We start from the raw sequence: 27,452 nt of genomic DNA on the forward strand, positions 1-27,452 counted from the left end.
GTAGAGGTGTTAGTGTGTGTAAAAACTCTTGTCAGGTGTACTTCCCCCCTTATGGAAAATATGACTGTCATGCAACCACACAAGGAGAAGTACTGTACAAAATAAAAACAACACGATGGGATCTGAAGGCTTTATTTTTTCGATGTATTAGTGTATGCTTTGAGAAATCACGTGTGCTCAATTTAGGCTAGACAAACATGTCAGAGCATTTATCAGAGGAACGAGACAAACACACTTTGATGTACAGATTTCCACACATTCTTACTTGAAACATAGAAATGAATCTAATCGAGCAATGCGCAAAATAAAGGTTCATTGCAAAGAAAAACAAATGTGAAATCCAAAAGCAGATGAGCTCAGTTTTACCTCCAAGTAAGAAATGAAAACATATTTCATTCATTAATTGCTGGCTTGCAGTTGTATGCCTCTGCAAATCCATCATGTTGCACCATGACTGTGAAAATATGGATGTTTAACATACATCTGTCCCTCAGCAGCACAGAAGATTCATACAATAAGCACAGTTTCAAAGCGGACATCCAAGATTAGAGTCACCAATTCAGTATCTGACCAAATGTCTTCCCTTCTGTTCTAAAGATGTGACGTTGAAAAATGACAAGAAAAGTATTTTTGCAGAATATAATGATGATTGACATTTTGGATACAAAATGTCATCACTTCATCAATTAGTCCTATTTGACATTTGTGTGAAACTATGTCATAATTAGCATTTAAATTCTTGAATTATGGCCTAAAACCTTTTTTTCAGTGACCTTTGAAAAACAAATTCTAATAATTTAATTCCTACACGAGTCAATGTTTGTGCCAAATTTGAAAATCCCTCCAAGGTATTCTTGAGATATGACGCTCCCGAGAATGCGACAGATGAGGTCGCAGTGACCTTTGATCACTCAATTCTAATGCGCTCAACTGCGACTCAAAGTGCATGTTTGTGCCAAATTTAAAGAAATTCCCTCAAGGTGTTCTTAAGATAATGCGTTCACGACAATGAGACAGATTCAAGGTCACAGTGACCTTGACCTATGAACACCAAATTCCAAAAATTTCATAGCTGACTCCAAGTGAAGTTGTTGAAAAAATTAAAGATATTCCCTCAAGGTGTTCTTGAGATATCTCAGTCACAAGAGTGAAACAGACATAGTCACAATGACCTTGACCTTTGACCTATGACCACCAAAATCACATTAGTTCATTGTGGAGTCCAAATGAACATTTTCCCCAAATTTAAAGAAATCAAGATGTTCTTGAAATATCAAGTTCACGAGAATGGGACGGATGTATGTAAGGAAAATATTTTGCCCCCAGCCACAGTGCGGAGGCACAAAAAGCAGATGAGATCTATTTTACCTCAGACTAAAAAATAAATACATGTTTCATTCATGGAAAAATAGCATGGACAGCAGGAGCGGTCCACACTTTATGGGGTTTCCCATTACATAAGGCTTCTGGACTTTTCAGCGTTATGTGTGTGCAGTGGGATAACAGTATCATAGTATCTGTGCGTGACATGACACAGTCAGTTAACATTGTATTAAAGTTTCCCTTGTATAACATTACAAAAGTAGCTCTGAAGTGAACAGCTGAATGAGCACATTTTAGATTTTACACCAAGTGTACTTTTCAGAGTGGTAGGCGAACCCCTCAGCAGCTCTGCGGTTGTTTTCCCATCGATTCCAGCCTATGTGTCATTATGATGGATTGCTCCGTGGGCTTCGGGGAGACCAGCGCCGGGCCTGCCGTATTGACAAGACTCCCATTCTCCCTTTCCTGCTCTCGTTAAGTACTTCTCTCCCAAGTTAATGAACTAAAAACAGGGAGGTTTGCAGGGGAGGCGAATGATTTGTGATCGTCTATTGAGTTTATATGTTTAGTTCGCGTTAAAAGACTTGTAGTAGGGATAACAAAATAAAGATTCAGAATTGCATCATTTCATTTTATTGAGTAAGCATGAGTGATGAAATGTATTGCCGCACACAAGCCTTTACACTAACTGAAAGTCCTTACACTGCCAGACTTGAAGTGTGACATTTGAAATAAAGCTTGGTTCTGTTTTAAGGAGAAATCGACAAAAATATCTTCATTACTGAGTCTCTGTTGTCCAATTTGTATTACAAAAAAAACAGCTCACAACTTTCCACACTAGTTCACTGCACAAACTATGAGAAAAAAAAAAGAGACGGATAAACAGATTTTTAACAGCCATAGATATGATACAATTCTCAGCTAGGGGAATCTTTGGGGACCAACCCAAATTGGCAGCAGGCGGAAGATGTGGCCTCATTCAGACAGTCTAATCTGGCATCTGTTATTGCAGACAGAATCAGTAGGCCCATGGGGCTGCCAGGAGAGGAGAGATAGAGGTGTAATTGAGAGCAGCAGTTTAGATCTAATAGGAAAATGAGATGAGATGGGGCCCAAGTTCGGGTGAGTGTCCAAGACAATCGCCTTTTTATCTGCAGCTGGAGTCACGTCGAGCGCGGGGAGTGTTGGAGTTGGAGCGCGGCAGCTGCATTTGTCGTATCTTTTAAAAAGTGTAAATTGACAATGTGGGCTACCTTATGACACAGATACATGGCGAACTAAACTTGCAAAGTTTGCAGTTGTGTTGGCTGTCACCTCGCTCCCCAATTAGAGCGAGCCAGTGCTTCATACGCTGATATATATATAACCTACATGCCCAGAGTTGGGAAGTATATCTGTGTCAACCCTCGACTACAGTGCGTTTCATCACATCAGGCGAGATGAAATGTAAAAGACATACTTTCCATCAACAGATTTTAAACACATTATGGTCTATGTCTAGAGAAAACCTCTATTTCAGGGTTTTCTAACCCAATTTTGAAATATCCTCTGTCCTGCTGGTTTTTGCGCCATCATTTCTTACTCTTGCTTACCCAATTATTGGCTGCACACATTCCTGAAGGAGCTGCAACAAAAATCTTTAGGACAGAGGTTTCGAGGCTTGATTGGTCATAGACACATATGCGTAGATGCTGCATTGACTGTGTCAGCCCATTGCAGCAATACATCAACGTAGCTGCTGTATTGGAGACAGCAAGACTTGTGAACAATTGTATGTAATGGCAGAGGCAGCAATTTTTCTGGATAAAAGTGCTATAACATTTATATTTTTTAAATGACTGCAATGAGTTGTTGCTAAATTTTTTGGTTTATGATCAACACACAGTGGAAAAAAAATTGTCTCCAGTTAATCTTGATATTTAGGCTATATTTGCTGCTGGGCACTTAAGAGTGGAGTACATATTACTACTTAACGTTAAAGAGGAAAATAATCAACACAAGAAATTTTAAAAACTCGTGTTTGTCATGCATGGATTATTAAACTTGGTTAATAATTGTGGATACGTCCCTATATTATATTATTTAGGGTAGAAGAAGACTACTTTTAAACTAGCTAGTGAACACTGTCATGACAGAATATAGTGACTTTCACCACGGCTGGTTTTCGAAAGGTCACCACAACAGAACTCATACAGCCCTAATCCCACTAAAGTTGGAACGCTCTGAAAAACGTAAGTAAGAACAGAATGCAAGTATTGCAAGTCTGCTTTGATCTATATTCAAATGAAAACAGTACAAAGACAAGATATTCAATATTCATTACTGGGTATCAAAGAAGCATCCTCCTCAACAGGCTTAGTCATTCACAACAACAACGTAGACCTCGGACTACTGGGCAACTGAACAAAGGATTTCATTTCTAAAACTTCAGTTAGTGTCCTCCGCTCCAAACTGAGTGTTGTTGAAGGAAAGGGTGATGTAACACAGTGCTAATCGTGCCCCGATTCTAACTTTTTTGGAATGTGTTGCAGGCATCAAATTCAGATTGAGTATATATTTACAAAACAGCAATAAAGTTCATCAGTTTGAACATCAAATTTCTTGTTTTTGTACTGTTTTTAATATAGGTCCAAATGGATTTGCAAGTTATTGCATTATCTTCTTATTTACATTTTACACAGCGTCCCAAGTTTTTGGGAACTGGGATCTTGGGGTCGCTGCCAGTGATCAGCTAGAGCAAATGTAGCTAGCAAGCTTACATTTGAGGGCCTTCATTTTCCAAGAGTTATGCCTAGGTGCAGACTGGAGCCAGTCTGAATGCACATTGTATTAGAGAACAAAAAACACCTTTTCTTGCAGTAGCCTTAATAAACTGAGCAGTGGTAAAAGTTATTATAATCAAAAGGTTTATGATAAGCAGCTAGCTTTAGCTTGCTAGATAGTTGAAAAGTTGTCTATTTCCGCACTAAATTATACTTCATAGGGATGTCTCCACAAGTTTTAACTAAAGAAAATAAGCAAAAATTTAAAATTTCTTATGACAATGAACAATTATCCAACGTCCAAGAGCGAAAAATAGCCAAAAAATCAAGATTCTAGTTAACTGGAGGCAAAACGTTTTTTTTTCCTAATACACATGGATCATACACCCATGAATAATAAAGTGATTCATTGCATTAGTTTAGAAATACAAACATTACTTCAGAAAAGTGTAGCTCCCCTTTTTACTGACGAGTCTTGCTCGCTCAAATATGGCAGCGACATTGAAGTATGATCCAGCAGCAAAGGAGGCATCTGCGTTTCTACATTTATGATCGACGCCCCTTTTGGACTCTGTCATGTTGTTTCATTACACTGTAGTGATCTTCTTGTCCTTGGTGGCCTGTTTGATGGCAGCCTGCTCACAGATGATCTCCTTCAGCCTCTGCAGGCGGATGTTTTGGGTGCTCAGGTCCCCTACGCCTGTCTGGCTGCGATGCAGTAAGGACAGGGCGTTGATGTACTCCAGCTCTGTGTAGCGAACGCCCTGGTCCACCACCAGATTCAGCAGCTCATCTGCAGTGTTGTACAGCATCTCATAGTACTGCCTGAATGGAGAGAGAGAGAGAAAATAGAAGGTTATGGATAAAGAAAGACTGGGGAGAGAAACAGAGTAATGAAAAGGATCGAAAATTGAAGTGAAGCAGAGGACAGAAGGAAAAAAAAGTAAATAACACTTGAAATTCCTCTTTGCATTATTCCAGTGTGGAATCAAAAGAAGCAACAACAACAAAAGGGGAAACACAGGAGCCAAACGAACTGCTGTTGCTGTCAGGCCCAATTTTCTTAAAAAGGACTTCAAGGACCTCACCCTGCTGCCACCGGGAGCTGAAGGTAGAGGGAAAACATTCACGGCTACAAACTACTGAGACCGTTTTAATGAAACACTGTTGACAGAACCACAAGTGGAAACAGGTGTGTGTAGAATTAATAGGTCTTTAACCAGGACCTGATTCCACAGTGGCCTGTTTGAACCATGAAGTACATACTGATACAGCACAAAGGGAGAGAGAGTTTTGGTGAATATCACACATGAAGAAAGAAAAGGTCAGATACTCCAGACAGAAGCAAGGAGAGACTGGGTATTTGTTTGTTTTTAAAAATGCTGACGGCAGGGCTGAGTAATATAGCCCATAAATAATATCACAATAATTTAAGGCTAAATCACATATAGATATATATTTACACACACACAAATACACACACATATATATAATGAAATCTCTAAATTAATGCAGATTACTAAGATACTATCCTACTTACTAAACTACATTTAAGTACTGTGCTAATATAGTTACATAAACTGCTGTTTTAATCAAGTTAAATAAAGTACTGTTATAATAACCTTAAAGTATTGTTGTAATAAAATAAACCAAAATGGAACCACTGGGGCTTTTTTGCTCATCCTGGGCAGGAAGTGTTGATGTTTTTGAGGTGAACTTGAAGCCTCCAGTCAAAGGTTAGATGAAAGCTGTTATTAGAAAGTTCAACTGTTAGCGTGGCGCCATTAAGCATGATGATTTTTTGACTGTGAGCTAGAAACAAACTAACAGCTCTCGAGTTCATATGTTAGTATTTACGAGCCTCAGTGGTGCTCCATGATTGCAAAATGTGAATTAATGGTGGCAGTTTGGAGCCCTGCAGATACAAACACACACGCCTCACCTGCTTACATTCTTGCCCAGGAGGAAGTGATCTGAGTGGGCAGAGGAGTGTGTGAGACGTACCATGTTTGAGTCTTTTCTCTTTTTTTTTTTTTTGCTTTTTGTGTCTGTGAGAGGGAGAGAGCCATTGAAAAGAGCAAGAAAACCAAATGCCAAAGCGAGTCTTATGCTGGTGGCTTAAAAAGAAAGAAGATAATTTCATGAATAAGCTGCAATACATCAAGTCTAATCAATATAATGCCCACCTGTACTGAAAATCTTAAATTAGACTTCCTGTGTACGTGAGCATTGGATGTTAATCTCATACGAATCAATTTACAGAGGAGCAAACAATATTTGTCCATAAATACGGATTCTAGTCAGAAGCTAACTTGTCATAAACACAATTTACACATATATTCCCGTGCAGAAAGCACTACTTGTCAAGAAACTAGAGGTAAGGCAATACACAGGAGAGTATTGAGATGCAGGACAGACAATTATTCTTTGCTCGGGGGCAAAACAGGTCAAATACCTTGGAGAGTGTGTGTTTGTGTGTGTGTGTGAGGGATTGTGTTGGCCAGATAACTATGCTCTCAAACACAGACAGGAACAACAGAAATCGTGCACACACTAGAATAGATTTCACCACTTTCTGCCGCTGGCTATGGGACAAATCCCATTCTCTAAAGTTACACAAAATGTTATACTTTTATAAAGTAGTTGTAGATGCAGTTGACGCAACAGGACAAGAGTTGAGTTACCTACAATCTGTATTATGACATGTATGTTTAAAATGAGAAAATACATTTAGCCAACAAAACAGCCCACATACATTTAGCAGGTCTTGCTTTTCCTTTATTTCTGTTGAAGACCAAAATCAATAAGGTTTCTCATAATTTGTTTGAGTTGTGTGATTCATCACAGAGAAGATCACCTCTGTATTAATTTTTGTCAATATAACATTCTGGTTGTATGGTAATTCTGTTAATTAATGTCCATATTGTATGGACAAAGATGAAAACCAATGGAGGCCCAGAGCGATGGGAAAAACAGAATTACCGCCTAAAGATTGTAAGTCTTTGCTAGCGAGTAAAGATACAGTTTACACCCATGTCTGGCCAAACTCATATGATATATTGTCGAGACCTTTAAAGGGACTTCTTCTAAGTTATTAAGTGTATTTTTTGGCAAACCGCGGATGCTTTACACAGATTTTTATCACAGCAGCACAGAGGATCTATACAATCACCACGGCTTTTAAGATTTGTGTCAGCAATTCAATATTGACAGACGCTGACTCCAATGACTTCACCTGTGCAATATGGCAGCCAAAATGGGGGTAAGTGGGGCTGTGTCATCCATCTTTATATACAGTCTAAGGTTTGAATGCATATGATTGGTTGTTATTGTTTTTTATTCCTACCTTATTTAAAGGCTGTTTGTAATATGTTTGATGACTCTGATGAAAGCCACAAGCCAAAAAGTGTTGATCTTTTACTAAAGTTGTTCTGTGTTGCAGGAGTTTCTTCAACTTATATTCACACTTTCACACACACATTCATAAACCGGTGGCAGCGGCTACTGACATGGCACAGCCATCAAAGGCTATTTGGGGGTCAGTACCTTGCCTTGAACGTGTGGACAGGGGGAGCTGGGAATCGACTGAACCACTGGTCTTCCGATTAGTGGATGACCTGTTATACTTGAACCAATCAGCAACTGCCAATACTGCGATGCAAAATGTGCGTAAACATGATCCACTTACATTTTTCTCGAATGTTTTATATGCAAGACAACAATGATTTTGTGTTGGGTTTTGAGTCTTGACCTAGGCTCAACAGTATGCTCGAACACATCCTTTGTGGAGACAGATGGAGGACTGCTGCTCATGCTACTCCTCCTGTGGTGTCATGGCTCGCCATGTGACAAGAGCAGCAATATATGCATTTTAATGAGCTGAATAAATTCTGAATGTTGAAGTGAAACAGTTTCAGGCAAGATTCGCTCTTTACACCAGCATTATCTGGCCACCTTGGCCAAGGGCAGGAACCAGTCACTCAACAGCAGTGGCTCCTGCTGCTTTGCCACTCAGTGAGGAGAGATAATTGTAGCTCTGACATTGTTAGGCTGATGAAAGGCCTTAGAGGTGTTGTCGTTGAGAGAGAGAACTGTTGGGTCCACCTGTTTTCAAATCTCGCTTTGTGTGACAGCGGAGAAGAGAGTGATTTATAATTATGTCCATCAAAGCATCTGGAGAAAGAGGGTTAAGCTCTCTATTGTGCCAGAGGAAGATTGAAGTAAATGGATTCAAATCTTTAGTGATTTCTGATATGGTGCAGTAAAAAGACACTTTAGTGAGAAAAGATATTTTTATCTCATTTGTTTAGCTCCATCAGCCATCCAAGACCTATTCCCTCCTTGAGATGATCGTTTTCGATGCTAACAAGGCCTTAATGAGCACACAGGGAGCTTCTGTTCCAAGGTGTTTTATGTCCTGTCATTTCAGAGATTCAACAGGAGAAAAAAGACCTGGATAAAGTAATGGAGGGCTTCAGTGAATGAGATGGAGAGAAACAAAGAGAGAGAGAAAAAGACTGATGGCTGAGGAGATGAGTGAGGAATAGAGGTGCATAATATCTGTTTTTTGGCCTTCCCCTGACAAGTGATGCCCTTGGTCATCGAAGCATTTGCATTCTGTCTCACTCTCCATCCCGCTCTCAATTTCTCTCCAAGGTCTTGTTCATTTTTCCATCCTTGAGCTCATTTCATGAATATGCTTGTCAATATTGATGAGGGTCACATTGGTGTACTCCTTAACCGGGGGGCAAGTCGGAAGAAAAGAGCGTGAAAGAAGATGGGTCCCACATGTGGTTTCATCTCATAATGAAATGTGTGAATGTGGAAATGTCTAAATGTCGCTGAATGTGTCTCTGCTTAGAATCTGTTTGTATCTGCTCTGTATGTGTTTGAGTGCTGGCGCATTTACCTCAAAAACACAGCAAAACACCAGCTGAAAGGAGGCATTACCGTTTCATTCCCCAGACCCGGCGATTAACCGCACGCTTGAGACAAATCGGCTCATTATATGATCTAATGGGAACAACACATAGAACTGAACACAAAACAAATTTCTTTTGTTGAAAGAAGAATGCCTTGAACAGAAGGCCTCCCTCTTTCACATATCCATCCTAAGCTCTCAATGGGGCACAGTTTAGCAGAGTAAATAAGCTGTAGCTTTTTAACAGAGCAATAAAGAGGAGTTACACTGAACCTGACAACCATTATGACTTTCAGAGATGGACCGATTGATCTTACTGTAATCGGAAGATCATCAGTTTGATCAGCCAGCCTGTCACTCAAAGATAAAACCGAAATTTACAGCATCACAGACAGTAACCATTGTCAGAGGTTCTTTATTAAGGTCCCTTGGAAGTGGGCCAGGCATTGAAGTCCATTTTAGTAGTAACATTATGTCCTGGCGTCTGTTAATCAGTGGATTCTTTTTTTTTTTTTTTTTTAGCGTCACAACCCCCTCAAATTCTCTCATATTGCCATCGGGATTTAATCCATTTGATCTGATAACAATTGAAAAGTCTGGAAGAACTACACAATTTAATTTTTTAAATCCCCATTCAGGTTAGAGGAACGCTAAACCCAAAGTCTTTAGTGCGTTTGCTCAATGGGCCACACAGCGTGGAAGCCTGATCATCTAAGTAATGTTGTAGTTAAACTATTTGGGCTTCATGCGCCACTGAACAGCTTTTATAGAAAAAAACAGGGCCCTGCCTCCAATGCTGTATCAGGCTGTCTTTATACATGCACCAACCCATTCTCAAAAGTTGTAATTTATTCCCATGCATTCTTAAAACATACCGTGTTACATTAAGTAGCAGATACGACCCAAATCTATATCAATTACTGAGCTTATAAGTGACTTAAAAGTGTAGCGTAGATGCTAAAACACTTCTTAGTAGAGGTGGTATTACTCAATAAAAACAGAAATATGGGTGGTCTAACCGAGTCTGCTAGTTAGCCGATCAGTTAAGATAACTTGTAAGTGACTGTGGTAGTTAACAATAAGCTCAAAAATTTCACATAGACAAGTTAATGCTAATCGTTTCAGGTAGGTGAATGTTAAATGCTATCACATGCTAAGTACTATATTCTGGGGGATAAAGTTGAATGAAAACACAGAGTTGGGTGGCCTAGCCTAATTTGCCTGAGAAATGGTTTGAGCAGCCAAATGTGCTGTTTCTGAACTAGCTTTTCTCATAGTTATGAACATATATTTTCACTCAGATTTTTGTGGATGCTAAATGAGACACTAACCTTTGATATTACATATGTGTGTATACTATTTTCAGCAACATTTTCCATGGCTTAAAAGAAAACGTTTGTGTATGTTGTCAGTTATAGTGCTATGAAAGAAATAAAATCGGAATTGGCAGATTAGACCTTGAAAGATATCGGAAATCACAATCAGCCAAGAAAACTGTGCTCTGTGCATCTCCAGGCATACTCATGCAAACATCTGTGCAGCAGATGTGTGGGTCCAAAGAAATGCAGTTAGGTTGATTGGAGAGTCTAAGTTGCCTGTTGGTGTGAATGTGTCTGTCTCTATGTGTCAGCCCTGTGGTAGATTGTTGATCTGTCAAAGGTGCATTTGTCTGTCGCCCACTGTGAGCTACAAATAATGATAGACATTTAAAACCTGAAGAAAGTAACTCTTCCCAGTACAAATTATCTCCAAGTTCTTGTTGCTGAAGTTGTGTAGGCTCACTGACTGACAACTATGTAGGCTCAGCTTCCTGTTTCAATTAAAAAACCCTTCTGGTAGACGAGTAAGTTATGCACACAGTGGGAAATTAACAACAAACATCCCTGCTGAAAACTGAAATGATGACTGCTGCCACTTTGACAGACACCAAATTCTGTTTGGACATTTTTTCTCCAGTCTATAAAAAAAAAAAAAAATACAATTTGTCTAATAAAATAGTAAAAAGTAGCTGGAAAGCTTTGGGATCCATCTGTTGATGCAGCAGCTGCCAAGTGAAAGTAAAAAATACCTCATCAGTGCTATAAAACAGGGCTTAACTACAATATAATAGCATCTATAATTCACTTGGCAGTGATGCATTTAGGAAAAAATCCCAAACCGGATTTGTTAAAAGCTGATCTACCGATGCTGATTTATAACTGATGATGGGACGTTAAATCCACTGTGCAGTTTGTTGTCCTTTCTGTTGCATCTAATATCAAAACAGAAAAGCTGCACCCACAGGAGGAGACAGTGTGCGAGACTGTCAGCTGGTTGCTTGTGTGTGTGTGTGTGTGTGTGTGTGTGTGTGTGTGTGTGTGTGTGTGTATGTGTGTGTTTGTGAGTTGTGCGGACAGCTGGCAATCTGGCCTCTGCTCAGCACAAATGGGAGGGGGCTGTTTCAGAAAGAAAAAGGTGTGTTTGTGTGTCTATACACGTCTGAGTGATGTATGTTAGTGTGTGCTGAAAACACTTTCAAACAGTTCATTACCCAAGCAGTTGGAAAGCCATTTGCCAAACAGGGTAAGGGCTGTTAATAAGATTAAAATCTCTCTGCGCCACGCCATCAAGAAAGAACCCCCAGTGACACACGCGCTAACACACAAACATACACTTCCTTTTATCCGTTAAAGACACAGCTAGTTAATGAAACCAGCTTTCTTTTTTGTCCACAAAACCAAAGTGGATTGTTGTTTTGATTGCTTTCTTCCTTAAAGTCTCTCTATTTATTGCGCTAGGTCTCCCTCCGTGTCTCCCTCTCTTGACACACACTAATTTCACCAATTTCCACCTGCTTCCACCCAAAGTCCCGTCTATAAGAGCACTGCTTAGTAATCAGCGCGCGTGTGTGTGTGTATGCATCAACATGCCTCCATGGTGCACTATTCTATTAAATTTTAATTAGCCTCCCCCCTCCCTTCCCTTGTATACAAAGAATATTAAGTAAATTTATGATGCGTGGATGCAGCACAGGACAGGCGGATATGTATGAGGAACATGGAGAAAAAGAGAGAGAGCGGGAGGAAAAAGACAAAGACGGAGAGGGAGGGAGAAGAAAAAGCAAGAGAAAGACAAGAATCAGCACAAATCATCCCCCCCTTATTTCCGGCGTGTACAATATTAAGGCCATTACAGGCTGCCTCTGTCAGCGTGTTTGGAATAACACGTTAGTTAGTGGAGGAGAGATGAGGTGAGGAAGGAGGAGGAAGGATGGGAGACTGTGGATGAACTTCTCCATCAGCTGGAACAAAGACTTGTTGCTACAGACACCGCGGCTACTGACAACAACAACAGGGCTTTTGAATTCCTTCCTCTCTTTTAGTATAAATTTACATAGGGATGCGTCAATTTTGAAATACAATACAATACAATAGCTGATACGGGTGGGTTTTTTTTTTGTTGTTGTTCATTATTTTTATTTTTTTGTTATTTCTTCCCACTTTGTGACAGATAAACAAAGAAATCTTCTTTATAAAATTAAAATGTTATTCAGTCCATCATTACACTCTCTTATAGGCACAAATTCAGCCGTCAATATTTATTTAAAAAAAACTTTAAAACAACCTTCTTTTACATGAAATATATAATTAAAACTGCTTTAAAAGCCTTTTAACTGTATATAATGGCTGTTGACAGATTATCTGGCATATTTGGCATTTTGCCGATTATCTGTATCAGCGTTTTATTTTATGAATGCCAATAAAATTAATTAAAATGTACAAACTAAGTGTTAGCATGGGAAGAAATGTTACTTTGTAAAACCTCAGGGAGCTTATTTATTCACACATTTTTATTCAAAGTTTTTACTTGGCTTTATGAAAAAGTTGCTAGGAAATTTCTATTTATGATGTCAAAAGTTTCAGTTTTGATTAAAAATTTGCTAAAGGTATTTAAATGCATTTTAGTACTGGAGTTGGTTATATATATTAAATTGTAACTACTGACAGAAAGATTTTCATTTTTATTAAATGCACATTGGCTCCAAATATCGGTTATCGGTCTTATTTACTAATAATTGGTATTAGCCCTGAAAATCCAATATTGGTCGACCCCTGGTATATAATATATTGTAATTCTTTCCCTGATATTTATTATATATTGCTGGAAAAAAAAAACCCTGCTGTATTTAATCAAGTTTCTCACCAAAAACTAAATTTTGCAAGATTACATCTGAATGCATCATGATAACATTATTATCGACCTTCGCCAAATACTCATTTTTAATGAATAGTGTCTGAATGCATCATAATGCAACTCAGTAGAACCCATGGAGGTATAAAGCGGACTGGATGTGGTGTTGGAAGCAGCACGTTCATTCCTATGAAAGTTGCTCAACTGTGCATGATGCCAAAAACGTTAAACTGCTTTGATAAAATTCACAAGATGATTGGCGGTGCCTTAACATCATTGTCTTTTCTCATTTATTTTTTTACTGTACTGTATTTTGTATTCCATGTAATGCTGACATAAATACTTACCTTTATGTATTTTTTTACCATTACTGTTCTTGTATGCATGCTATTGTATGTAACCTTGTTATCTTCTCTTTTTTTCTTCTTTTCTTTCCTAAAAGCCTCACTAGGGACATATGTTGGAAACTAGCTATAATCTCTATATGTGAAACATCTGTTACTACAGCTTGTTTGTAACAGGCAGAAGTTGTGCTATGTTAATTTGCATTGTCCCCATCAAATAAAACATACAAATAAATAAAATAAATAAAATGGTGTTTTCAAAGTTAGCAAGCTTATCGTGGATGTGGTCTCAGTATATACATCCTGTTTCAATCTTCATCAAAAGTATCTCTCTGCCTCCTTCTGTCCCTCTTTCCCTGCAAAGCAGTGCATTTGTCTCTCATCTGGTAATGAGGAAAGGTCTGCAGAGACACTGAGACTAAAGCTTCATCAGCAAAGACCAGTCCCATCATGCTGCGCCATGCACAACAAACACACACACACAAACACACACACTCCCCCTGGTTTCATCAGCAAAGACCAACGTCATCATGCTGCAAGGTGCACACACACATACAAACACACACACACACACACACTCACACACACACACACACACAGCATGGAGACAGGCTTCATCAGCAAAGACCATCATCATACGGCATCTTGTGCATCCACACACAGAAAACAGGAGCATAGAAAGGGAGGGGCTGGAAGAAGAAGGGAACAGAGAGAAAAACAATTCAGCAGAGGTGGTGGTTGGACAGGAGCTATGCTAAAAAAAAGAAGAAAAATGAAGAAAAGAGGACTGAGAGAGGAGGAAGAGAGAGATAAAGAGAGAGACACAAGGTGACAGGAAGGGAGACAGAAGCTGAGCAAAGTGACAGTGTACTGAAGCCAGGCCTAAATACAAACAGTTTTATCTGTTGACACCCACTACCTCCTGACACAGCCGTCAACTGTACTTATTACCACATTCTCTGTAGACACACCAGCCTGTCACCTCGACACACACACACACACACACACGCACACACACACACACACTGAGGTTTAGGCACACATGCACACAAAACCAAACGCAGTTTACTTGCCGGTGCGCACACCCCGAGTTTTAGAAACACGCAGAGGCTGGGGCGGTACACTTTGGGACAATGTGCAGCACACAAGGTTCTTGTACAGCTCACACATGTACGGCCGCGCACTGTAGTAATTTCCAGCAGCAGACAGGTGGGTACGACGGGCTGAACTCTGGGGCATCTTCGCAGTGAGCCTGTCAGACTGGTGTTTAGCCTAGTACGGGCTAAGGGGCCTGCGAGTTAGCTCAGGATGTTATGACAGCCCTGCAACCTGCCTACACGGGTCAGCGCGCAGCTCAGAGCAACGCCGTATGTGTGTTTGTATTAGTAAGTGTGTTATGAGTTTGTCACATCTAGGGTGCCTAGAAAAACATACCTTAAATGCTACTGTGCCAGACATGGAATATACTTACACAGACAAACGTGTACACATTTATGTACATCTACTTCTGCTGTAGGACATTCCTGTGTACACACAGCGTCAGAAGCATTGTCTGCTGGTGTGCTGCAGTAAAGAAGCCTGATATAATAGAGAGGTCATTTAGGACTGAATCCATTGATGCATCTCAAAGTCCATACTAATATATGCTATTTAGTACGCTATAAAAGTGTGTGAGATTTTTTTTAGTTCATCAGAAACCATGGTATGAAATCAATAGTACATGAACTGCATACTATCTTCAGTTAAATATTACAGTGTATAAACACTGGACACTATGCCAGCATAAACATCCCACAGCCCATTCGATCGTGACAACAATGTTCATAACAATGGACAGTGAACAAGGTAGCTTTGCAATGTCAAGAAATATTAATACCTCTCTAGAAGTAAATAACTTTTGTCACGAGTCTGTTGCCTGATGCACAAATGATAAAATATTACATGAAATTATGTAGTAGGCGTTTCATTATTTGATTGATGAGATAATACAAGATTATTTAACTCTGCTATGGTCATAGTTCAGGCTTTTTGTTAAACATCATTTCGACCCAGATTGAAAAAAACAAAACAAAAAACAACTATTTGGATGGCTGAGCCGCTAACTTCAGCCAGCTAAGCTTGCTACGTCCACTTTGTTTTTATCTTGCAGCTCTTCTAGAGTTTAAATTGTCATTGTTATCAGAAGTTGTGATGCTCAAAAAGTGTAGCCATTGATTTGCAGACATCGTTTTCCCAATGTAAGGCTACAGGAAAAGTCTTATTTGGCCCCATAACATCTCATGAGACCCTAAAGTTGTAATTACATGGTTTGGCCACTACGAAAACTGGCCTTAAAGACTTTTAGCATGGTTATACATCTCCAACCAGTGAGGAGGAGGCTTTCAAAAAAAGGGTGTTGCAGTTGCAGTTAAGTACATCTGAAAAGATACATACTGCTATTTATGGACATGAAAGTATACTAAACAACAGTAAAAATACTGGGTATTTAAAGCACAGTATGCAATTTCGGACGGAACACGTGTGTGCGTGAATGCAGTCACACACACATTTTCCAATGATCCTACGCTTTGGAAATCAGTGTAGACTCAGTCAATCATTATGCTTACCAGATGTGAAACAATTTGTGCTGAAAATCATTTAACAGAAAACTAGTCAGCAAGGGCAGAATGGAACTAGATGACAGGTAAAAGGAAGAAAACCCAAAAAAGTTGCAAATAGTTGCAACATTATAGCTGACATTTTTTTAGGCTGTAAGGTCACTTGCTAACCACACACTGCTAGCAAACAATATGTGCTCAGAATACAGATCTCAGTGACAGCTCATTACTTCAGATCTCTATTTAAGGTTACTGAATCTGTGCCGGGCAAAATGACTCCAAACTTAGACTCAGAGTGGGCTGTTGCCAGGCAACACTAAGTTTTTTGAAAGTTTTGCTGTTGTGTTTTCTTTGTAACTATTGTGGCTTCTGGTCTTCAGAAAAGACCAGATAAAAACTCACCAAAAACATCACTGTAATCTCATCTCTGCTTCTGCCAAGAAACCAGAAATCAGCATAAAGAGAGAGAGAGAGGTGGACACAAAATACAAATAGAGGAGATCAATGGAGGGGGCAAGGTTGAGGGCGCAGGACACACACACGAACACACACGCGCGCGCGCACGCACGCACACACACACACACACACACACACACACACACAGAGAGAGATGTGACATTGCAGTGACACACGGTTCTGCAAAACAGGACTGAGCCCCTGAACGGTTTATGAGCAGATGGTCTGTGTGTGTCCACATGCACTTCAGTATTTAGGTGTGTGTTTGTGTGTGTGACCTTGACCCATGAGCTGATATCGCTGCCAAATTCCTGACTGAGAGACAAGAGGCCGCCATAGGACCTGTCCATACACATGCTAACACACACATATGTGAGTTTTAACAACCTTACCAACGGACATACTGTAGGTTTTCACAGTGTTACATTGTATATAAACATGGATTCAACCACAGGGTGGCACTGTTTCCTTAACCTTCGTCACAGTCTACGTGAGGGAGAGTGTGTGTGTAAGAGAGAGTGTGTGTGTATCTTCATGAGTTCTGCAGTGCTGGTTACCGGGCCTCTCCTTAGTTTTAACTCAGATCAATGGTTATTACTGTGCCCTTGTCCAGGTCTCTCTCGTCTCTCCCTTTCCCATACAAGCACAGCAGATGCAGAAAAACAGCCCAAACACACACACAGACACACACACACATATACACACACACACTAATATGCACACACAGGAACATAAAAGTACATGGGTACACAGGCAAGCATCTGCAGCCTTTCACAAAAGCAGGCTTCCTGCTGCGATCACATCCTCTCCTCATCTCTCTCTTGTTTCTCCAGAGGTGGTAATAAAATACTGATGAATATTCTGTTCTATTCTGCTTTTTGTACATCTTCCTCAGCCGACTTCTTCACTGCTAATTCTAGTTGGCCAATTCTGTTTTCTTTCTCAGCATCTTTACAACAAAACTGTTTCAATAGGCCACAGTGCGCGTATGTACTTGTATGAACTTCAAAAAACAATCATCAGCCTATCTTTCATTATTGATGGCATATAGAGGATTCAGTTGCTAAATGATTGATTTTGCCATCAGGGTTGAGTGTTGCTTAAATTTTTTGAAACATGAGAGCGCTTGTCTTTATATGTGCTACTAATTTTCAAATGTAAGTACCAAGGCTGTGGCCATGGACACGACATTGGGATGGACCAAACCTGCCGGTTTCGGACGGCACTGTTGGGTTGCTGGTTGTAGAAGCACACACACACATATATATATATATATATATATATATATATATATATATATATATATATATATATATGTATATCCCTAGCCCTAACCCAAACAACTCAAAACGAGTTAAGAAAAAAAAAATAGAAAAAGACTTAAATGTTTATCAAAATAGTGGGCAATTAATTTTTTGACTGACTGATTAATCAACCAATCGTTGCTGTACATGTATGAACTCTTTGGTAGTTTAATTAATAAGAGATATCATATTTTGTAAACTCTTATGCTTTCTATGAGAAAATCTTAATTTTCAAAGTGACTTAAGCGGTCAGACAAATGTAGTGACGTAACAAGTACAATGTTTCCCTCTGACATGTAGTGGGGTAAAAGTATAAAGCAGCATGAAAATAAAATACTCAAGTTACGTCCAAGTACCTAAAATTCATACTTTAGTATGGTACTTGAGTAAAAGTACTTAGTCACAATTCACCAGTGGACATAATAAATAAGAAGATTTTAAGATAGACCAACTCACAAACAATATGGTATAAGCACAAAGTATACTTTGAACATACTGTATACAATTTGACATATATACTCTAACATGCCAAACAATGTTAGAAATTAATGTATATCGGAGTGTACCTTGTTTAAAAATGAAGTGTAACAAGATTACTTCATTTTAAGTCAGAGTTGCATAATTTAATGTTCATCCTACTTGATTTTATACAGGCCGTATGGTCACTTCAACTCGCAGGTGGGAGCGATGGAGCATGCTTTATGAATATTCATGTCCAAAACATAAATATGTGATTTCAAAATACTGATTGGTCTTTGCATGGGTGAGAGTGAGGGCTACAAATTTCATGTGTGTGTGTGTGACTATGTGTGTGGGTGTTTGTGTAAGTGCGTGTTTTGGAGCCGGAGGCCGGCCAATCCAAAAAGCCATGAATGTGTAAACAATGCGCTCTGCAATTCCCAATCAACACCTCCACACCACCCACGCCTTGTAATCAGAGAGCGGGAAAGGGAGAGAAAAGACAGAGAAGCCATCACTGGCATTTCTCCATAATCAAAGTTGACAGAGGGTAGAAATAACATACTAATCAATGGTCCTCCACATCCAGTACAGTTCAGGTCATTTCAGTTTACTTCTTTGTTTTTTTCCTGGAGGGAAACTTGGCTTGCAATAGCGGCAAATTACAAACAATAGCAGTGTCCAAACACAGGCAGCACCTTTCCACTCAAAGATACGACAAACTCGTAAGGATTCCAAGAGCCGTGAAAAGGAGCTAATTAACCCTACAACACAACATGGCAGACGCAGGTAAACACAACAACAAATATTCGATGCAGCGAGACTGAGGTTTGGAGAGGTGTGGTGCAGCATTTAATTGAGATGCTGCCCAAAACAAAACGAACAAAGAAGAAGGAACAAAAATTAAGAAACGATCACTCTGTTAGAAAAAAATCACCTGTTTTTGTTACTGCTATGGAAATCTGCGCTTTACTGAAAAAGCCATGTTTGATTTAATGTCAACTTGCGCTGAAGTTGCAATGGCATGTGGTCTCATGACGGTCTCATTATTTTCCTGTTGGATCGACTGCTGACTAAAGTGCGAAGCCTACTGGTAAAATTGGGTATAGCAGTCCATTATGGCGCTTTTTTTGTTTTTACACCAGTCTAACCCTTACTGATACCCATGTACAGGTTAAAACAAAAGTTAAAAAATTTGAAAATCAAGCTGATAACATTTTCATCTGTCTTTTCTCTCTTATGCTTCATCAATATCTCATCATCTTCCTTTTCTCCACTTTCGAACTGTGCGTTTCGGCATTCATCTCTCCTTCTCCTGTATTATATTTTCTATCCATGCTGCCTTCTCCAACTCCATTCTATGTCTATTCCTGTGAAAGACGTCTTTTCTATAACTTCCTTTCACTTAGTTTTTCAATCTTCCTCCCCCAAAGCCCTCCCTTCTTGCTCCATCTTTTCCATCATCCTTCCTCTCACACACACTCCCCTGTCAAGGACACAAGCTTCTGAAAGAGGGAAAAAAAATCATATGAATACTATGAATCACCTCTCTCCTTCTGTCTTCTTCTCTCTTTCTGCCCTCCTGCTCCCTCCCTCCTTCTTTCTTTCACAAAGATATCTGAGCGCTGATTTCCCCCATGCCTGTCAGGGCTGGACAGCACTGGGCAACAGCAGGTAGACTCACAAAATATAAATGTATGAATAAGAAATAAACACCAACAAGCGTACACACACAGACACACAGTGTGCTTGACAATCTGTTTGACCATCTGTCTTCCTCGCGCACTGACATAGTTGCTGTCTAAACTTGAGGACGATGTGTATGTCTGTGTGTGTCTGTGCAGGTGTGTAGTAGTGTTGGACCAATAAATCAACTAATTTAAACTAAAAATCAACCCATAATTACAGACTATTTCTGAACTGATGGCTTCATAATACAGTTTATGTAATGTTTCTGTTTGATGTTATAATCAATTTGATCATCATCCCCATGTAGTTCAGATTCCAACACATTGATTAATATTGTTATTTATGACATTATTTTGTCTTGGGTCCTATAATATTAGAGGCTTTATCACCATGGGAACAGCGAAACTCAAGGGGAAACTGCAAGCTCTTGGCAAAAGCACGACAATTTAGAGACACTGCAAAAAATAGTAACTCCAATCCAAGGTAATTAGTCTTTGAGTGCATATACAGGAAAACAGTTTCTGGCTGAGGTATATTCTTGATGCAAAACCTGCTCCAGGTGAACGGCACTGTGGCTAACACTGTGAGAATGTAAAAACAGTTTTACCTGGCGAAGTCCAGGTCGGCCTCCCTGGACATGGTGATGTTGGTGAGGTTCTGTTGGAGGACAAAGATGTTCCTGCACATCTTCTTGATGCCAGACTCGCTGATCCTCTTAAAGTACTGGGCTCCGTTGATAAGAATACAGGAGATCAGATGACCCAGACCTAATGAGAGTGTGGTGGGAAAGAGGAAAAAAAAGATTGACTGATCAGCACTACAGAAGAATTGTAAAACATAGAGGCATGAAGGGTGAAGCAGAAAGTACCAGAAAGAGGAAAGGTAAAGAGTCTTCTGTCATCGATGTTTTGAAGGGTCAGTTCACCCCTAGATCAAAAATACATATTTTTCCTCTTCCCTGCAGTGCTCAAAGTGAGTTATATTGGATACTTTTCTGACTTTTCAAATGTGACTCAGAAGGAAATGTATGACTACAATTTTAGAATAACCAAAGAAGACAAAAAACATGAATTCACTTTTTCAAGGACAATTTTTGCTCAAATGTTTATTGTAATATAAATATACAAGATGTTTTGGGTCTAGTGGAAGTTAGATCTAGTCATAACTGGGAAATAACTGCTGTTGTTTGTTTTTTCAATTTTGTTTCTCACTCAGCATATGGGATTCCACTACCCTAATCCCAATCATAACTAGTTCAAGAAATATTCGGCAAAAAAAAGATGATACCAATTTTTTAAGGTATTACAATGCAATGTCAAAAAAAAGAACTCATAAAACCCTACTTCCCAAAGCATTTTACACACAGTTGAAAGATTGATCGAGGTCTTTAAAAAACAATTAAGGCTTTATTTTCAGTTTAATTACTTCGATGCCTTAAAAGACTTTTTAAGTATCCACGGGAACCCTATTTTTTCTTTTTACGGAACTACATCCACTAAACACATACTGCGCAGACGGAAGCATGCACCTGCTTACAGACGAGAGGCCTGTGCTCATGAGAGCTCGCGATGTTAATGTTAGTTAGCTTTGAGCCCAGTGCTGTCTAACTCCATTGTATTCAAGAGAGGGCGGTCATCTCTGCAGCTGATATCTCCAACCTCCTGTAACTCACATAAATAAACTGGATTGATATATAGCACTACAGGTAAGAGGAAACAAACACTTTTCTGATTTGGGGACCAACCATCCCTTTAACAATTAAGTCCTCATGAAACAAATGAGGAACTGAAGATTGGTGGTAATTCTCAGGCAGCTGTTTATACTTCACCACAGGTCCATGCTGACCTTCAAAGATGTACTGGAACTTGTGCTGCTGCAGGGCGGCCCCCATGGCCTCCTCTATGGCTGAGATGTCCTTGTTCAGTTTGACCACCAGCGGGTCGTAGTCCATGCTCTCCACATTAGCCACGATGGCATAATTGCCTTGCTTAGTCAGGGGGATCAGGTAATGGAAACAGTGAACCCTGGATTGAGACGTGGGAGGATGGTGAAGTTTAGGGGTAGAAAAGAGAGAGAGAGAGAGAGAGTGGAAATTATTAGATATCTGACATTATTCGTTTTCTATTTCAGATCTTGTTAAACTTACCTGCTGATTTTGCTATAATTGTCAACAGCGCCCCCCAAATTCTCATTCAAAGTCTGTTGTTTATATGTTTAAAACAACTATGAGATGAGAATGAATGAGGTGTATTTTTCTCTTTCATCAGAGTTTAAAGGGAAAGTTCAGATTTTGTGAAGTGGGGTTGTATGAGGCACTATCCATTGTCAGTGCATTACCGACAGTACAACAACAAATTGTACTTTAGCCACGCCAAAAACATCAATGTCAGTTTAAGTGTGTGCTATATTTAGAACCGGTTTTCCTTGCCATCAAACTGCCTTTTCTGATGCGGTGCTGAAGACGTTTTATCATTTGCTTCAAAACCACCAGACTCCATTGACATATACAGTAATTTTACTTGGCTGAATATGGTAGCTGTGTAGGCTACTGTAGCCACGATTGGTTTGTTTGTTTGTGTTATTGTGTAAATTTAATGAATCCGAACTAACCTTTTAAAACATCAAAGTCACGCCACAACACAAACTTAGTGATAGAGAAAGAGGAGTCCAAAAATACTGATGTTCAGCGAGGTAAAATTACTGTTTTTATTGAGCCTTGACACATCTGTGAGCTGCCACTTGTTCTTAAATGCCCTGATTAAGACTGTCAGTTAAAACACAAAGGTCCATTTATTAAAGGCTTTTTACTTCTGCGAAATAGAGTGCCTTTGTATTTTTTGGTCATGACTTATTAACAGAACAAATAACAAGTATAACCTCTCCCTCCTTTTTTTGGTCATTTTTTTTCCTTGGATCCAAAGAGCACCTCTTACAACTCCACTTAAAAATATCCAAACTTTAACACAGATAAAAGGGAGACTTAGTTATCAAGCTTTGCTGATATACGTATCTACTCTAACACCTATAATTTAAAAAATAATCAGAAATGTTTAGAGTACTTGTAATATATCCACTTATTCAGCCGAGGAACTGGATTCATTAAGGGCAACCTGTAGAGCACAGTGCTAAATACAGTTTTTGCACAACTCCCAGAGGTACAAAAACACTTAAACATCTTGTAAATGTATAGCCTGTAAAATCTTCACTTCAGGTCTTGAAATGAAATATAACAGCCTGAGGATTTCTGAGAGTCTCCCTCATACTCTGGGTCCCTCCTGTCCAAAAATGATTGCCAGTGAGTGCCTTTAAAAGCATTTAATTACATTAATAAAGAGTGTGCCAGAGAAGGTCAAATTTACACATGCATTTTTGACATTTTGTCATTAATTTTCATCTAGATCTGTTTTCAGGGCAAGTTGAATGAAGATGTGGCACAAACATGGATTTGTGCCCTTGGCCAGTGAGCAACTCCAGCAGAGTAATTGAACCTTGCCCAAAGGGTTTTCTATTCACTTTTCTTGGCTGGTAGAATCACACATATTCCTCTGTAAACAAGTTCATATCCAACTGCTAAAAACACGGCTGATTTAACTCTACAGGAGACCTGATAGCAGAAACTGTCAGAACTTTCAAATAATATTTTTTTTTTATTCTTTTGAACAAACCATTTTTGGTTCAAAACAAAAAAAGCAAAATACTGAGAAGGAAATCAATCCTCTATCAATCTCTGGTCCTTTCATGCATGAATTATGACTACCTTAGGCAAGATTTTTTCCCGAATATTTATATTTCTCTTTAGGAATGAAAAAAAGGAGTTCCTTTAAGACAAACAAACAAACAAAAAAACATATTTTTAACAATGTTAAACACCTGTGTTCACATAATTTTACATAATCCAAAACTATTAAGTGAAGTGTACCAGTGTGTGTACCATGACTGAGTCAGCATTTAGCACTCAGGAGTTCCCTCATCTCAAAGTAAATGCGTTTTGGTTAGATGCCTGAAATCAGGTCTGCTTTTACGTAAGCTTTTACGTTTTGTTGTACAACATAAAAGTCAGTAAGTACCCCACTCATGGAGCTTTTCTGTGTCTTAAAAAAAAGGCTTTTGCTTAAGAGTGGCTAAATGAGACTACAGATCATCATTTGGCGCAGCGCTGCGCCAAACACAGCTTTAAGTTAAGTCATGCTACCTTAGTGCAGTTTGTTTACAGACTAAATTTAGCTTTTTTATTTCTGGCGATTACATTTAGGCTTCGAAAATCCTAAAAGTGGTATTTATTTGTGAAGTGTATCTTGTGAAATATAACATGTAAGTACCATAAAGGAATTTTCGCCACAGAGCTTATCTTCTGCAATGATCCAAAATCCAATGGAAAAATCCTTTTGACCTTTTTGACGAGGGAACCGGGGAGCTGCTAACTCCTGCATCAGCATACCAATAAATGTCATCACCAGGACATTCCATTTTCCGCAATGGTAACAAAAATATTGTAAAATTTCGCTTTTGTGACAAATACTGCAAGTGATATTTTAATAACATAAATCAATTGATGAAGTATTAATTGTTGTGAAACATAGCCAGCAATTATTTGTAATTTCCCCCCAACATAAAGCCAATACTTGGAAATTTTAAGAACTGCAATTCTCCTGAGATATTAGTTGATGTTTCAAAATTTTATTTACCTGCAAGGGTCTCCTACTAGAATAGCATTGGTAAGAAAATCTGATATGCACAACATAGTATCTTGCAATCTGTCCACCTTCTTAGTTTTGAGAGATTTGTGCTGCATTTACAACTGGTCCAATGTGCGGCAGTGTATGACCTGATACACTAGGATCCTCTGTCATGGTTTATACGCAACTACAGAATCAAAATGAATGCATTTACAAGAAAATGGCTTATAAATAACTGTCCATTATATGCTTGAAAGGGCTAGTTTGTCTGTCTTGACATTTTACGTCTATGGCGACATATATCTTTAATACTACTTTTAGGACTGTAATGGGTAAAGGAAGTGTCTTTTAACACATCATTTTACTATATTGTACTTCTCTCTGTCCATTTAAACCTCTACATCTTAGTCTGGGATCCTTTAGGTCCATAGAAAGCTCATTTCTGTCTAGACTTAAGAAGTCAATACTCTCGTAATTCCATCATCACAGTGCCCCGAGCAGAAAGGTATAAAATGATATGGGTGAATGTCTCTTCCCCCTAAGGCAAAGCCAACGACTACACCACATTTTAAACGCCTTCCATCTAACTTACCGCTCTCTCTCCATTCAATCATTTCTTCCACTTAGCTACTGTAACTCCCTTCTTTAACCCCCACCATCTTTTTAACCTCCACGCTCATATCCCTGCCATCTCCTCCTGCTCCCATCCTGCTCTCTTCCTCATGGCTTCATTTAGCTGGTACCACTATCAGGGGAAATTCGCTAGATGGGGAGAGTCAATGGAGTGTAGCATATAGCTAGACATCAGCCTCAGGGAGGGTTTTCTACTGAAATCATAAACAATATTGCATAAGCTATACAATAGTCTACAGGGAAATGGTGATGCATGCAGGGATGGAAGAAAGGGGAGAGGGATGATGGAGGACTATTAGTGGTTGTGGGGGAGAGAGAGTATATGGTGTGGTAAATTAACTCTAATATTGACATTCACATCAACACAAGAAATATAAAAACTTGTGCATTAGGGTAGAAGTGTGATGCCACTGACCATTTTTGCCCATATTTTTTAATATCCTTTAAGCTTGTGCAATATGATCATGGTAACTGACTGGTAAATGATGTCATACTGCAACAATCGTGTGTTTTTGTGACACAAATGGGTTTAGTTAACCCTTTTATACCAGGAGCAGCATCACTTTTCTAGTCCTGCTTTCGGCCACCTTTCACAAGTATTTAAACCATTGGACCCCAAGAAAATTGGGGCAATTTCTTTCAAAAACACGTGAAAAGGCAATGAGCAAGAAATTGCAAAAAATCTGTAGATTTAGAAAATTATTTTTAAAAAGCTAGGGATGTCTAGGGGAAAATGAAAAAGCTATTGAAAAAATATTATATCAAAAAATATATATTTATTGTTATCATAATTATAAATTATGTTACAGAATTACTATAAATTTTTAAGAACTTTTTCCACATAATTTCCTTGTTTTTTGTTTTACTTTTTCTAATTTTATTTTGAATTAGCTGTTTTTAAAACTAATTTTCAGGTAATTTTCTTGTACATTTTTCTAATTTCTTGCTACTTTTGGGGTAATTTCCTTCATTGGTCATTGCCTTCTTCCCATGTTTTTTGAAAGAAATCAAGCCAATTTCTCAGGTTTCAAAGGGTTAATGTGCTGATTCCACAACTGTCAGGAAGAAGATGAGAGGAAAAGTGTGACGCACTGGCTGCTCGCATCATTTGACACGTGCCGACTGATGCACAAACATAGTACACACCCAACACATGATGCAGACAGAAATAGTAATCAAGGTACAGGAGGTGTGATGTGTCAATCTGGGGAGCAAATGTGATTAAACGTACTGCTTCTCTGTACCGCCTGAACACTGAAAATAAGACAGTGGCACGTCTTGGAAACTTAGAGCTCATCAACACACGACGATGCCTGTGTTTTATGAAGCTTATATAAAAGGTCTCCACAAGTATCAGAGCTAGTCGAATAAATTTTAGACACATTAGAGTCCAGCTGCCTCTAACCACTGCTAAACTCTTAATGCAGTGATTTTCTTACATTTATCTTACTGTGCTACAAGCTGTTCTCAGGCAGGTGTGAATATGCTGAAACCATTTATTAAAACTATGTGTAAACTATATGTGAAACTATTACCTAAAAAAATAGGAACTATCATCAGTAATACCATCATACAAAAATATAACTTATGGACCTTGAACCATTTTCTTTGGTTTGCAGATATGCAATTCATTGTCTTGTATCACCACCACTTAAACAATGTGTGTCATCCTGCAGGGACAATGCTAAGGAGGTCAGAGCTAGATTTAGCTAAGTGCAGAGAGCAGTCAGAGCAGCAGATAAATGGAATTCAATCCCAACTCGTATCAGAGGAGGCACTGTTACTTCAGCCGGTGACAAGAGCAAAATAAACGTAACAATACCATATAAAACCCCTTTGTGTGTTTTCATTTCTGCAATTTCTCCAAACTATGTGTAAGTTTCTCCTGCATACCTGACTTCGAGGTGCAACACCAGAAGACAGCGATCTGCAATGTCCTGGAAGCCCCTGGACAGGTCGCTGAGGGTCTGCAGAATCTGCTCCCTGCTCCGCTCGCTCTCACCAACCCCCTGGCTGTCAGCTGAGCATGGAGACGCACCTGTATGGACAGAAGAGACAGGAGGACACCATAAGCAAACCTAGTTGCACCAAAGAGGGGAGTAGTAGTGAGTGGAGGGA

At 39.1% G+C, this 27,452-nt stretch overlaps 1 protein-coding gene across 1 annotated transcript in view; it reads right to left on the bottom strand.

Moving 5' to 3' along the window:
- Positions 1–116: 116 nt before the first annotated feature.
- Positions 117–27,452, bottom strand: part of exoc4 (exocyst complex component 4) — a 155,628-nt gene continuing 128,292 nt past the window's right edge. Inside the window, exons 17-20 of the mRNA XM_042511086.2 lie at positions 27,228–27,372; positions 21,871–22,049; positions 20,633–20,792; positions 117–4,910 (exon numbers count right to left, since the gene is read on the bottom strand). Coding sequence (XP_042367020.1) covers positions 4,673–4,910; positions 20,633–20,792; positions 21,871–22,049; positions 27,228–27,372 — 722 coding nt within the window. The 3' untranslated portion in view covers positions 117–4,672. The remainder of the gene's footprint in view (positions 4,911–20,632; positions 20,793–21,870; positions 22,050–27,227; positions 27,373–27,452) is intronic.

The sequence above is a fragment of the Plectropomus leopardus genome, chromosome 22, assembly GCF_026936395.1.
Source record: "Plectropomus leopardus strain MGB_pleo_1.0 chromosome 22, ASM2693639v1, whole genome shotgun sequence".
NCBI lineage: Eukaryota > Metazoa > Chordata > Actinopteri > Perciformes > Serranidae > Plectropomus > Plectropomus leopardus.